The following is a 14,407-nucleotide window of genomic DNA, read 5'->3' as shown; positions in this document are numbered from 1 at the left end:
AACAATTTCACACCAAAATGAGTACTGCACTATTGATGAGCAGTTAGTTGCATTCCCGTGGAAATTGTAAATTCAAAAGTGTACATGCCCAAGAAACCTGCAAGGTATGGAATACAAATTTATTCCCTAGTTTGTGCAAGATCAATGTATACATTGAACTTAGAAATTTATCCTGCAAAGCAACCAGATGGGCCTTATAACTTATCCAATTCTTCAGATCAAGTGAACACTCAGAATGGTGGAGCCGATTTCCAACACAAACCGTTAACGTGACAACTAATAATTGGTTTTCACAGTCTGTACCATTGGCTGAGACACTTCTAAAAGAAAAAAAAACTGACTATAGTTGGAACAATAAGGTCCACAACGTATTGGAGTTCCACATGAACTAAGACCCAACAAACAAAGAACAGCCTACATCGTCTCACAAAAAAAGACCCTCGTCTCTTATTGTCCAAGAAGAAACAAGGCAGTTGTGTTGCTCTCAACAATGCATAACGGACAATGCAATTGATGAAGAAACTGGATCGAAGCAAAAACCTGAAATTTTAAAGTTTCTAACAACAAGACAAAAATAGGTGTTGATGTTGTAGATCAAATGTGTTCCAATGGCCAATGGTGGTGTTTTTTGAACTTGATAAACATCTCAGGAATAAACGCCCTTTGCATTTTATATCAAAGGGCAAGAGACAAGTCCAACGAGAAAAAACTGTGAAAAAATGTGGCCACAAGGTGTGTGGTGAGCACTCTTCAGTTGTTTGTGCAACATGTTTTTAAGATATTTGTTTTCCCATGTTATTGTATAATTATGGTACTCATATAAAATTTTGGGTGTGTTACATGTTATAGTTACATGGATATACAATATTTCTAAATGATACTCATACAAAATATTTTAGCCCATCATCAAGGTTTGGCTACTGCATTAGTTGTAACCTTCACATATAATGATGTAGTATTTTATAAAAAGAAGGGGCTAGGTAAACTAACAATTATTAATTAAGGTGTGTTTGTTTTTATTAAAGGTGGTTTTATTATTGTAAATTTCAGTACAATTAGAATTATAAAAAATTATTTTCACAAAGTTATGACATTTTGTTTACAGGCATTGCCTAGCTCAAACTATCGTAAGGTTTTGGTTTAAGCATTGTTTACTATCATAAACTGAACAATTACTGTATATTATTTATGTTTGTGTGTTTATAATAAAATTATCTATCAAATTAATGCGTCAAAAGTTATTTTGTTGTCCTGAAAAATTTCAAGTTTTCAATCAATGAAGGTTTTAAAATATTTATTATAAAATATTTAGCTATAGTAAGGTTTTTTTCTGTTAAATGTTTTTCGCAAACTATTTAAAAAATGTATTTCGACCAAAAAATGATATGAAATCATACGAAAATAGTGTGAGATCAATTGCATGGTAAAGAAAATACAAAAACTATTTAAAGGTACTTTTATAAAAATATAAATAGCAAATGGGCTACAGATGTAGCCCATTGCGCCTATTTGTGTTTACAGAGGGCCACGCGCCTACTGGAGGTTAATGCTAAAATCTAAGCATTATATGTTTATTATAATTATATTATGTACTTGTTGGAATTTTATGTTATTGATAATTCTTCATAATGAATATAACAAAAAGTGAGCAGAAGAAACAAAATACAGCATTTATTAAAAGATTTCTTGCATTCATACCAGTAAAATTTATATTTATATTTCTTTACATATTAAATATTGCTAAGCCCCTTAATTGTAAGCAATAGATAAAAAATTGTATAGCGTTTTTGAAAGAGATAATTGTTTCATGTTTCTACTTAAAAATTTCTTGTAAAAAACCTTTTATTTCAGTATGTTTTTTCGTTGAACGTTAAATATATTTTAGTTATTGATAGAATGTCAAACAAACATTTAGGAAGAAGGTCTTTTTCATGTTTTAAAATATATCTTTAGTTGTTGTTGGAATAGCAAAATGGATATAAGCAATTAATTATATAATTTGATAGCTTTTCATTTTAAAACTGTAGTGGATTTTGCTTTATATTAATGAAAAAAAATTATTTTTATTTACGAAAAAATCCAAAACGATAAACCGTGAGTTGGTGTTAGAAGAGTTATCTACTATTAATCCACGACCCAAAGTTTATATCGTACATTGAACTTGTATGTTATCAAACGTTCGAAGTTTAGAGACCTTAAATGTTTACTCCAATCTCCATTAGAAGGTGTTCAAGTTTTCGCACTTCATGTTACTATCATAGTAAAGCTGTTGTGTCAATTAAAATGATAATTATTAATATTAAATTAAGAAAACCTAAAGAACAACACTGTAACTCTTTATTATTGAATGGGTTACAAAAACACATCACCTGATCATGTGAAAACAGAACTCATGTGTCTATAGAGTATTATAAAATTATTTACAAACAGTTCACGCTAGACACTTCCTTGACAATTCAAAAACTGTATTTTTACAAATCTATTATTACAACTGGTTTATTTTACTCTTGAGCGGCATAGTTCAGTTGGCTCAACATCAATTTGGTAGATCTTTTGTATCTTGATTTGTACTTCTCTTCTCGACCTTCTGAAGTAGTGCAAGTTTGTTTAATTCAAAAATGAACAATAATTAGAGATGTAGCCTCAAAAAGTTTTTGAAAAGTTTTTTATAAATATATATATATATAAAATATATAATTGAATCGGAAAAGGTAAGCGCTCTGTGGTGTAATGGTAGCACATTCACCCGGCAAGTGAGAGATCCGAGTTCGAATCCCGGCGGAGCAAGTACTTTTTGTGATTCAATGTTTATTGAAATTAAATAAGGCTATTGCCATTTATTTACAATTTAATGTAAATAAAAGTCGTTTGACAGGTATTTGGTCTTCCGATCATATGTTAGTTTGCTTATTTAAACGCATATGTGACAGATAACGGCCAAATAACAAAATAATTGAATCGGAAAAGGTAAGCGCTCTGTGGTGTAATGGTAGCACATTCACCCGGCAAGTGAGAGATCTGGGTTCAAATCCCGGCGGAGCAAGTACTTTTTGTGATTCAATGTTTATTTAAATTAAATAAGGCTATTGCCATTTATACAATTTAAAGTAAATAAAAGTCGTTTGACAGGCATTTGGTCTTCCGATCATATGTTAGTTTACTTAATATATATATATAATATATATATATATATATATATATATATATATATATATATATATATATATATATATATATATATAAAACACACAATAAAATTGCTTTGGTTTCTGTAATTTTATTAATAGATGGCGGAAGGTATAGAGAAGTTTGACAATTCCTTGTAGAATAAATAGCTGAGTACAAGTTTCTTTCCTCATACGCAGCATCACAATTTCAGATTTAGTCAATGGGTCTTTTTATAGTTTAACCTCTGTCAAGCTCGACAATATAATGGATTCATCTCAGATTCTTTATGACTATGCCTTAGAGCCAAGAATCTAAAATAGAATTAATTTTGAGCTTGAGAACCCGTTCTCTCATTCTTAACGAGTTTGCTAAGTACGGATGAAATGTTTTGTTTCTATCAGAAGCTTTTGGAGTTTGTAAGTCGAGTCTTGTTTGAACATCACGTCGAACAAATTGTTCTGATGGAGTTTTTCACAAACCAGAGAAGTTTTACAATATCTCAAGTTTAACAACTCGATTTTTGTGGGACAGGTTCTTTCTAACTTTTCATATATGCTAATTTCTGTTTCAGTATTTGAACATAACGATCAGCTTGTTCATTGGTACTAGGATGAACAAAAGAAATAAATCTGTGATTAATTCCATTCCTCTAACAAAATATCTTGAATTCTGACGAAGTATGAGCAGGCCAAAATATGAAAATATTATATACTGAGAATTCTAACTGTGGAATTTGAAGTTGGAGAGGAGTTCGTTATTCTGATTTCTAGCCACATTGAATCGGCATCTACAAGAATCATAAATTGAAGTCCCTTGTATGTACTTGTACAGCCTTGTGAACGCGCTGCTAGTTCTGTCTGGTCCCATACATGTAAAGGTACCTTATTTTGCGTACTAAATTACACAATATGCTTCACAAATTCTCACTGTATCCTCAATGCCTGTCAATATTTTTTTCAAAAAAAAAAAAAAAAAAAAAAAAAAAAAAATGTGTCCGAGCAAGGGCCTTAACTTTTACAATTCCAGGATTAGTAATATATAATTCAGAAAGAATTTCAGATTGCAACTTTTAACAGAAATTAATCCCTTTTTCGAAGATTTAACTCAACGCTCCGTTCTTTCCCTGGTTCAAAGCCTCTTTTTAGCCGTGCTAAGAATTGGTTCTTCGTCTGTAAATTTTACAATAACTTTCTAAGTAGCTGTTCTTTTTGAAACTGTTGTGTCCATTTATAATAATTATGAATATTAAATAAATACATACCTTAAACACAAAAATTTACCGCTTTATTATTGTCTTTTTAACAAAAACCCATCACCTTATTACAAGCATATTGATAAACATAACGTATGTTTCCTTAGAGTATTATAAAACTACTTACAGCCTATCACTAAAAACAATGTTGTTTCCTATATTTCGGAATCGAACTACCTTATAGACTTGAATTTTTATTTATATTTATGATAGTGCATATGAATCCATAGAACATTTGTACATTAGTATTATATTTAAACCATAAACATTTAAACATTTAACAGCAACGTAAATTACAGGATAATTAGATTTGTAAACAAACCCAGTACAAACATATTAAATGTTTAAATGTGACAGGTAAGCCATGTAGCTACAGACTTGAAATTTTGCAGGCAATATCAGTAGAAGTAGTATTGTGTACTATTAATATTTGTGTTATGTAGTCTTATTTATTATAAAAGCACATTTTTTCAAAGCCTGTATGAAAATCTGAACTGTGTCATCATTTAAGAATCGCTCTATGTAAAAAAAAACATATAATCAAGCTAAATAACCTATTTGTAAAGTTAAATGCTAACATTAAGAGTTATGATTATGTATGAGAAATACAAATCATGCAAACACAGAAATCAAATTATCTCTTTGTTCTGAATAATTGCATTACAAAAACTAGTTAATTTCAGGATTCAAGCAATTTCCTGTTCACAGACAGTCCTCTCCACGCTGTATAGGCTCGTCTAACAGTTACCCCGTGTACACAAGAAATTAAAATATTTTTACTGTTGACTTCCGAGTTATATAATAAGTTATACGAGCAGAAATCATAAATGAAAGCACTATAATGAGTAACATAGAATAGTCTCACTTAAATATTGTCAGTACATTTTCAACATAATAGAGTTTGTAACGTATACATAAAAAAATATTATTATTCCAAATCATTTAAATAATTTTTGTGCTTTAGATTTGTGATAAAAAACTCGAAAAAAAATGCTATTTTTAAGATATTCAAAGTTTAAAAAGCCACAATTTTGAAAATACTAAAGATTGTTTAATTATATATTTTTCAGTAACTGGCCTTATAATAAAAAAAAACATTTCAGTCAAATTTGATATAATTTCATCTAGTATATTTTAAGATATTATTTTTTTAATGAAAAACACATACAGACAGACAGATGGCAAACTAAGCATCGAAGACCTATGTATATATAGTGAAATATGATTGTCTGACCTGAGAAATAACGTGATATACATTTGTATAGAGAGCAACACACATATTTTTATCTATTAGGAGTACGAGCTTAGTTCTTTAGGACTAAAACTTAATGGATTTTAAACATTGATATACCCTTTTCATAACGTTTCTAAGTAAGTTTGTGATGCAAGAATACTACAATATTTTGCTAATTCTGAGGTTGCAGTATTAATGTGTCACTTGTTAACATATAATACCATTGTACTCGGATTGTTTAAACATTTAATTACTCTGTTATTTTCTTGTTGCCAATACGGTTAACTAGCGCAGTCCAAGGATAAATGTTCACTAACACTCAGACAAATCCCATGGAGTAAAATTACACCAACATCAAACTCAATGTTTTACTTTCAGGACTTGAAACTTTTGCCAACGCTCAGACAGTTTGTCCTTGGCAACTGTACAAAAAAAAAAGTAATTGTATTACCTAATCTTTTTATAGTAATTTGTATTCAATAATTCTGCATTATGCAAATCACTGCATTACTAATTCTTTTGTAATAAGTCATTTCCGGTAGATTAGGAAAAGAAACAACTTTCCTTTGTTACCTAGATGTGCTCTAATAATTAATTCACAGTTCAACAACAATGAATGTTAAAATTGCTGACATTCATTACTGTACTAACAATAGGTGCCTTAATTGATAACAAGCTTGGCATAACAAGTTTCTACAAGCTTCGAAACAATATGGAAACACTTATTAGAGACGAGTAAAACATGGATGTTTTTACCAAGAAACATACTTATATTTAGTCAAATATTTGGTGTCTTTCCTTTGAAATACATGTGTAATGAAAAGAAACGTTTGACGTTTTCCTTAACTTTGTTGATAGGGAATTTATTAGTTATAGTGGTCCAGACTGTGTCATCATTCCTATGGGTGTACATGGTGTTTTCAAAAGAGAATGGTAGTTACGACAGTACCATCCTTCTCACAGTGATTTTAGATTTTGTGACTCACACAGTGTTAGTGGTCGTCGTACTAGTTAGTAATGCCAGGAAATATCCGAGACTCGTGAACTTCTGTCGTACTTTGGAGACCATTGATCAGAACTTCCTGCAAGTCCCACAGAATGATCGGGTTGGTCTAAAGGTTACTATTGTTTTTATTCTCACTGCCACGATAATCATGACAGAAACAATACTGCAGTACAAATATTCATCTCTGCAACAGATGAACCTGCAGCAGGACGAATACTTCACATTATTCTATTTCTTCTTGTTGTCCATGAACTTCGTCTTCGCTGTACTATTGATTCAGTTCACTCATGTCACCAACATTATTGCTCATAGATTTAGAAAACTAAATACAAAAATCATCCACTTAGTGAGAGATTTCGGAAAATCTAAGATGAAGCAACATTTTTTAGTTATCAGTCCAGGCTCCAGTAAGTACATTTTTAAGGTTTAAAATAGTTTTTTGTAAGAGATTATATTTTACTACGTTCCTTATAAAATATATTATATTATGTCTACAGGACAATACTTTATTTCTAAGAGTTACTAAACCCAGTCTAGAGGCTGAAAAATTTTCACTTCCGTCTGTCTCTCCGTCTGTATGTTTGTCCAGCAAAATAACTAAAAAACGAACTGACCTCTATACGTGACTGCATGAAGCTTCATTCCTACTAGAAAAAACAGAGTTCGATTATGGTGTCTGTCATTGTATAGGATTTTAATGAGTCGTAGGGAATATTTTTACATAGGTCAACAGCAAAAAATGTTTAGCAAGTTACACTATTTGTAATATATAGTAAACAGAAAATATATGAAAATAGAATCAAAGTTCAAACTCAGTTACTATATTTTATCTTAGCGAAACTCTTGCGTAGTATTATTCTCCCTAGATTACTGAAAGTTATATTACAAAATCTAACATACGTAAAATTGAGAATTTATCATGTGTAAAACTACCTATTGACCTTCATTTGTATTTTTAGAAGATTGAATAAAAGTCCATTTCTTGTTTCATTATAGGTAAGGATTAAACCTACACCAACATATGAGATAATCAAGAATGTAATGAACACCTACTGGTTGCTGTGTAATATCATGTACCAAGTAAACATGTTCTGTATGTTCAGTTGCTTCAACGCCATATGAGACAATCAAGTATAAAATGAAAACATACTGGTTACTGAGTGATGCCACTTACCAACTCATTATGTTCTGTATGTTGCAGTTGCTACACTGCCATATAAGACAATCAAGAATGCAATGAACACCTACTGGTTGCTGTGTAATATCATGTACCAAGTAATCATTCTGTACGTTACAGTTGCTACACCACCGTATGAAACGATCAAGAGTCTAATGAAAACCTACTGGTTGCTGTGTTATAACAATGCCAAATAAACATGTTCCGTACGTTACAGTTGATACACCACCGTATGAGACGATCAAAAATCTAATGAAAACCTACTGGTTGATGTGTTATAACAATGCCAAATAAACATGTTCCGTACGTTACTGTTGATACACCAACATATGAGATGATCAAAAATCTAATGAAAACCTACTGGTTACTGTGTTATAACAATGCCAAATAAACATTTTCCGTACGTTACTGTTGATACACCACCATATGAGACGATCAAGAATCTAATGAAAACCTAATAGTTGCAGTGTAATAACTTGTACCAAGTAAACATGTTCTGTATGTTGCAGTTGCTACAACACCGCCATATGAGAGGATCATGAATTTAATGAACACCAACTGGTTGCTATGTAATTTCATTGTACCAAGTAAACATGTTGTGTATGTTGCAGTTGCTACACCGCCATATGAGATGATCATGAATGTAATGAACACCTACTGGTTGCTGTGTAATATCATGTACCAATTAAACATGTTCTGTATGTTGCAGTTGCTACACCGCCGTTTGAGACAATCAAGAATGTAATGAAAACCTACTGATTGCTGTGTTATAACATCAATGTACCAAGTAAACATGTTCTGTATGTTACAGTTGCTACAACGCCATATGAGACAATCAAGTATAAAATGAAAACATACTGGTTACTGAGTGATGCCAATTACCAACTCATTATGTTCTGTATGTTGCAGTTGCTACACTGCCATATAAGACAATCAAGAATGCAATGAACACCTACTGGTTGCTGTGTAATATCATGTACCAAGTAATCATGTTCTGTACGTTACAGTTGCTACACCACCGTATGAGACGATCAAGAGTCTAATGAAAACCTACTGGTTGCTGTGTTATAACAATGCCAAATAAACATGTTCCGTACGTTAAAGTTGATACACCACCGTATGAGACGATCAAAAATCTAATGAAAACCTACTGGTTACTGTGTTATAACAATGCCAAATAAACATGTTCCGTACGTTACTGTTGATACACCACCATATGAGACGATCAAGAATCTAATGAAAACCTAATAGTTGCAGTGTAATAACTTGTACCAAGTAAACATGTTCTGCATGTTGCAGTTGCTACAACGCCATATGAGAGGATCATGAATTTAATGAACGCCTACTGGTTGCTGTGTAATTTCATGTACCAAATAAACATGTTCCGTACGTTACTGTTGATACACCAACATATGAGACGATCAAAAATCTAATGAAAACCTACTGGTTGATGTGTTATAACAATGCCAAATAAACATGTTCCGTACGTTACTGTTGATACACCACAACATATGAGATGATCAAAAATCTAATGAAAACCTACTGGTTGCTGTGTTATAAGAATGCCAAATAAACATGTTCCGTACGTTACAGTTGATACACCACCATATGATACGATCAAAAATCTAATGAAAACCTACTGGTTGCTGTGTTATAACAATGCCAAATAAAACATGTTCCGTACGTTACTGTTGGTACACCACCATATGAGACGATCAAGAATCTAATGAAAACCTAATGGTTGCTATGTAATGCAAGTACCATGTATACATGTTCTGTATGTTACAGTTGCTACACCACCGTATGAGACGATCAAGAATCTAATGAAACTGGTTGCTGTGTTATAACAATGCCAAATAAACATGTTCCGTACGTTACTGTTGATACACCACCATATGAGGACGATCAAGAATCTAATGAAAACCTACTGGTTGCTGAGTAATAGCAATGCCAAATAAACATGTTCCGTACGTTACAGTTGATACACCACCATATGATACGATCAAAAATCTAATGAAAACCTACTGGTTGATGAGTTATAGCAATGCCAAATAAACATGTTCCGTACGTTATAGTTGATACACCACCATATGAGACGATCAAAAATTTAATGAAAACCTACTGGTTTATGTGTTATAACAATGCCAAATAAACACGTTCCGTACGTTACAGTTGATACCACCACCATATGAGACGATCAAGAATCTAATGAAACTGGTTGCTGTGTTATAACAATGCCAAATAACCAAATAAACATGTTCCATACGTTACAGTTGATACACCACCGTATGAGACGATCAAAAATCTAATGAAAACCTACTTGTTGATGAGTTATAGCAATGCCAAATAAACATGTTCCGTACGTTACAGTTGATACACCACCATATGATACGATCAAAAATCTAATGAAAACCTACTGGTTGGAGTGTTATAACAATGCCAAATAAACATGTTCCGTACGTTACTGTTGATACACCAACATTTGAGACGATCAAAAATCTAATGAAAACCTACTGGTTGATGTGTTATAACAATGCCAAATAAACATGTTCCGTACGTTACTGTTGATACACCACAACATATGAGATGATCAAAAATCTAATGAAAACCTACTGGTTGCTGTGTTATAAGAATGCCAAATAAACATGTTCCGTACGTTACTGTTGATACACCACAACATATGAGACGATCAAAAATCTAATGAAAACCTACTGGTTGCTGTGTTATAACAATGCCAAATAAACATGTTCCGTACGTTACTGTTGATACACCACAACATATGAGACGATCAAGAATCTAATGAAAACCTAATGGTTGCTATGTAATGCAAGTGCCAAATATACATGTTCTGTATGTTACAGTTGCTACACCACAACATATGAGACGATCAAAAATCTAATGAAAACCTACTGGTTGCTGTGTTATAACAATGCCAAATAAACATGTTACGTACATTACTGTTGATACACCACCATATGAGACGATCAAGAATCTAATGAAAACCTAATGGCTGCTATGTAATGCAAGTACCATGTAAACATGTTCTGTATGTTACAGTTGTTACAAACCCACCGTATGAGACGATCAAGAATCTAATGAAACTGGTTGCTGTGTTATAACAATGCAAAATAAAACATGTTACGTACGTTACTGTTGCTACACCACCATATGAGACGATCAAGAATCTAATGAAAACCTAATGGTTGCTACGTATTGCCAGTACCATGTAAACATGTTCTGTATGTTACAGTTGCTACACCACTATATGAGACGATCAAGAATCTAATGAAAACCTACTGGTTGCTGTGTTATAACAATGCCAAATAAACTTGTTCTGTACGTTACAGTTGCTACACCACCGTATGAGACGATCAAGAATATAATGAAACTGGTTGCTGTGTTTTAATAATGCCAAATAAACATGTTACGTACGTTACAGTTGCTACACCACCATATGAGACGATCAAGAATCTAATGAACACCTACTGGTTGCTGTGTAATGCCAGTGCCAAATAAACATGTTACGTACGTTACAGTTGCTGCACCACCATATGAGACGATCAAGAATCTAATGAATACTTACTGGTTGCTGTGTGATGCCACGTACCAAGTAAACATATTCTTTAGCGACCAGATGATAGCTGCCATCCTCGCCTTGATCGTCCAACTGACCATCAACCTGTTCTACTTTTTCCACCGTGTTGCACAACATGATATCATTTTCATTGTCAACGATGGGCTTTGGTCATTGGCATTCTTCTTGGTCCTAATTCTTCTGTCTCACTCCAGCACACGGGTCACTAAATCGGTAATGTTGTAAATGGTTATAATAACAATATAAAACTTGAAGTGAAGGAGTAGTGAATAGATAAAAGGTAGACGAAATCCATGAAATATTTTTAATGATTAAATATATATTTTGGAAACAATTTCTCTCCATTACTAGAGATGTTTTGATGGAAGTACTAACCCAATACATAATTGTATAAATTGGTCTTTTAATCCTCTTATACAAGTCTTGTACTCGTGTATGATACAAAATCGTTTATAGGGCATATGTTCTAGTGTAAAATATATAAATATTAACGTTGCATATTTAAATAATGATTATATCATTTCTAGTCATTAAGGTAAAAAGACTAAAAATGCTGCTTTCGATTAGTTTGATTCATTGATGACTTCCATGAATACCAAACATCTTTATCCAAGTCACTCTGATAATAAGTGTAATAGTAAGTTTATTGTTGCTCTTTAAATTCTATATATATTCTTCAACTCTAACACCTTTAAGCCTTTAAAAGAATGCTTTATAGTGTGAGTAACGTTTAAAAATATTATCTAAAATTAATTGCATTACCTTTTTTACCCAAACATTATATACGATCATAATATACGATTATTAATTTGTATCAAATCATGACCAGCGAGATTACCTTGGAGATATATATGTATAGGGTATATCTTGTCGATACTAGATTTTTAGTACGAAGATACTTATTATTAAATATTGTTGTTTTAAGCTCTTTAGTATATCAATTTCAATTGTTTTACCTGAAGTAAAGCAATGCTTACCATCAAGTCATCTTACCAAAGGACTACATTGTAGGCTGAAGTGTTGGCTCCTATGATTTACAAGATGATGACCCTGGACTTGGACCCAAGACTGAAGAGACAGGTAAAATCTTAAAATGTTTTTACAATATAAACTAGAAACTAAATTATATTACAGTATTTATCTATCGTGCTTTTTGATGCAAGGTTGTACACTTTATAAAAACGATTTTATTTTGTTTGTATCATATTTTCTCCTGGAGATATTTGTTCTAGAATCACTCTGCAGTGGTATTTCGCGTATCTAACTCGGAGGTAAGCAAAAAAGTGTAAAATATGTAATAAAATCAAAATCGAGCAATAATACTGAAAAAGGATACCGATCACCGTTCATTAATAAACATTAAACTCCTTTTTGTTAAACTTCCTTACGAATAAATATAAAAATGCAATAAAAGAAATGCAACTGGATTGATCTAAACCGAGAGAGGTATAAGACACACGGGCAATTGATTCTGAAAATGTTATTCTAAACACATATAGAACAAATACTAATTTTGGTTGAATATGGCTCATATAACGGCTAATTTTAGGTGGTGATTATACTATGATATTTCAACAATTTTTTTAAATTTCAATATTTATCCTGGTAAAAGCTCATCAGTACTAATAACACGTTAAAAAATTTACCAACATTTTAAGGTTCTTTCCAGATGATAACAAAACATATTTCTTAAAATATTTCTGAATCGCTCAGAATATATTTTGGTAAACAGATGATAAACTGGAACTTCCAATAATAACCATCTGACTGTACAGGTGATTTAAAGAGAGGATATGTGTCGTGCTTGGCTGATATATATATAATACAAGTCAACATTCTGAACAGTGTACGATATAACTTATTAAAGTATGAAATATTTTCATAAACTTCATAATTTATTAATTGATGAAGTTATTTTCTTTCACGATTATTTCTTACATTTCGATTACAATTCTAATTTCTAAAAAATGTTGTTTCACCTATATCCATAATTTATAATATACGATGATTGCTTAAAAAGAATTAATACTGAATGATATATGGTTATTAGTTTAGTAGATTGCGAATAAAACTTTTACAGAAGAACGGAATAGCAGAACGGAAGAATACAGAAAGAACACTGCACAAAATAATTTGACGAATTAAAAAAATAAACATGTTTCCAATCTATTTTATTTTATATATATTTAAAGCTCTTTATTCATTACTATTTCACTAACAGTGTAATATTGCATTACAATGGTCGTCCAATTGTTACGTTTTATTAGGCCAATAACAATGTAATAAGTTAATTCAGTAAAACATAATTTTACTTAAATAGACTTTTGTCTAACCCAAACACACAATAACATACAGTCTGAAATGCATGACTGCGTGTAGGCCCTGTTAGCGACTATCTCATTAATTTACTGTTTCAGTTGGAGATCTTTTTGGTGCAACTATCCAACAGCCACGTAGGATTTTCTGCCAGAGGGTATTTTCATATTAACAACGAAATGATAACATCGGTAAAACGTGTTACTTATTTTAATGTAAATTAGTAGGTATAGTTTCGTCCAAGGAGATTTTGAAAGACTAAAATAAATTTCTGTCTCCACAGATTGTTGGAATGGTGACCACATATCTTGTAGTGCTGATACAGTTCCATACTGCGGTCTCGTCTACCCAGCACTGAAGTATTCATTGGATTCTGCTTCACATACTAATGAATATTTGAAATAGATGTCCAGCTTGCAAGTAAATACTACATTATCTTATACCCTTATATTTCTTTAAAATCTCCTTGTCGACATTAGTATACTTATAATGGTAGAAAGTCAAGGGCAGTTGAGCTTGCAAATGACAAAGTGTTTGAATATACAACAAATGGTATTGTTTCCATTGGTTAAAAAGTAAATTGAACTACTAACAGTACCACATTAGACAATTTTAGTTCGAGTGTTCAATATCAGAGCAGACTATATAATGTGTATGAA

At 31.9% G+C, this 14,407-nt stretch overlaps 1 protein-coding gene across 1 annotated transcript; it reads left to right on the top strand.

The window, feature by feature from the left end:
- Positions 1–12,457: 12,457 nt before the first annotated feature.
- LOC124372876 (gustatory receptor for bitter taste 93a-like) lies at positions 12,458–14,188 on the top strand. The gene is made up of 3 exons (XM_046831288.1): positions 12,458–12,512; positions 13,850–13,939; positions 14,032–14,188. The coding sequence occupies exons 1-3, from the start codon at positions 12,462–12,464 to the stop codon at positions 14,104–14,106; spliced, it is 216 nt and encodes a 71-aa protein (XP_046687244.1). The 5' UTR covers positions 12,458–12,461; the 3' UTR covers positions 14,107–14,188.
- Positions 14,189–14,407: the final 219 nt, after the last annotated feature.

This window comes from Homalodisca vitripennis, unplaced genomic scaffold (assembly GCF_021130785.1).
Source record: "Homalodisca vitripennis isolate AUS2020 unplaced genomic scaffold, UT_GWSS_2.1 ScUCBcl_4269;HRSCAF=10346, whole genome shotgun sequence".
NCBI lineage: Eukaryota > Metazoa > Arthropoda > Insecta > Hemiptera > Cicadellidae > Homalodisca > Homalodisca vitripennis.
The sequence above is the reverse complement of the archived record's forward strand: the minus strand, read 5'-3'. Positions and strand labels throughout refer to the sequence as shown.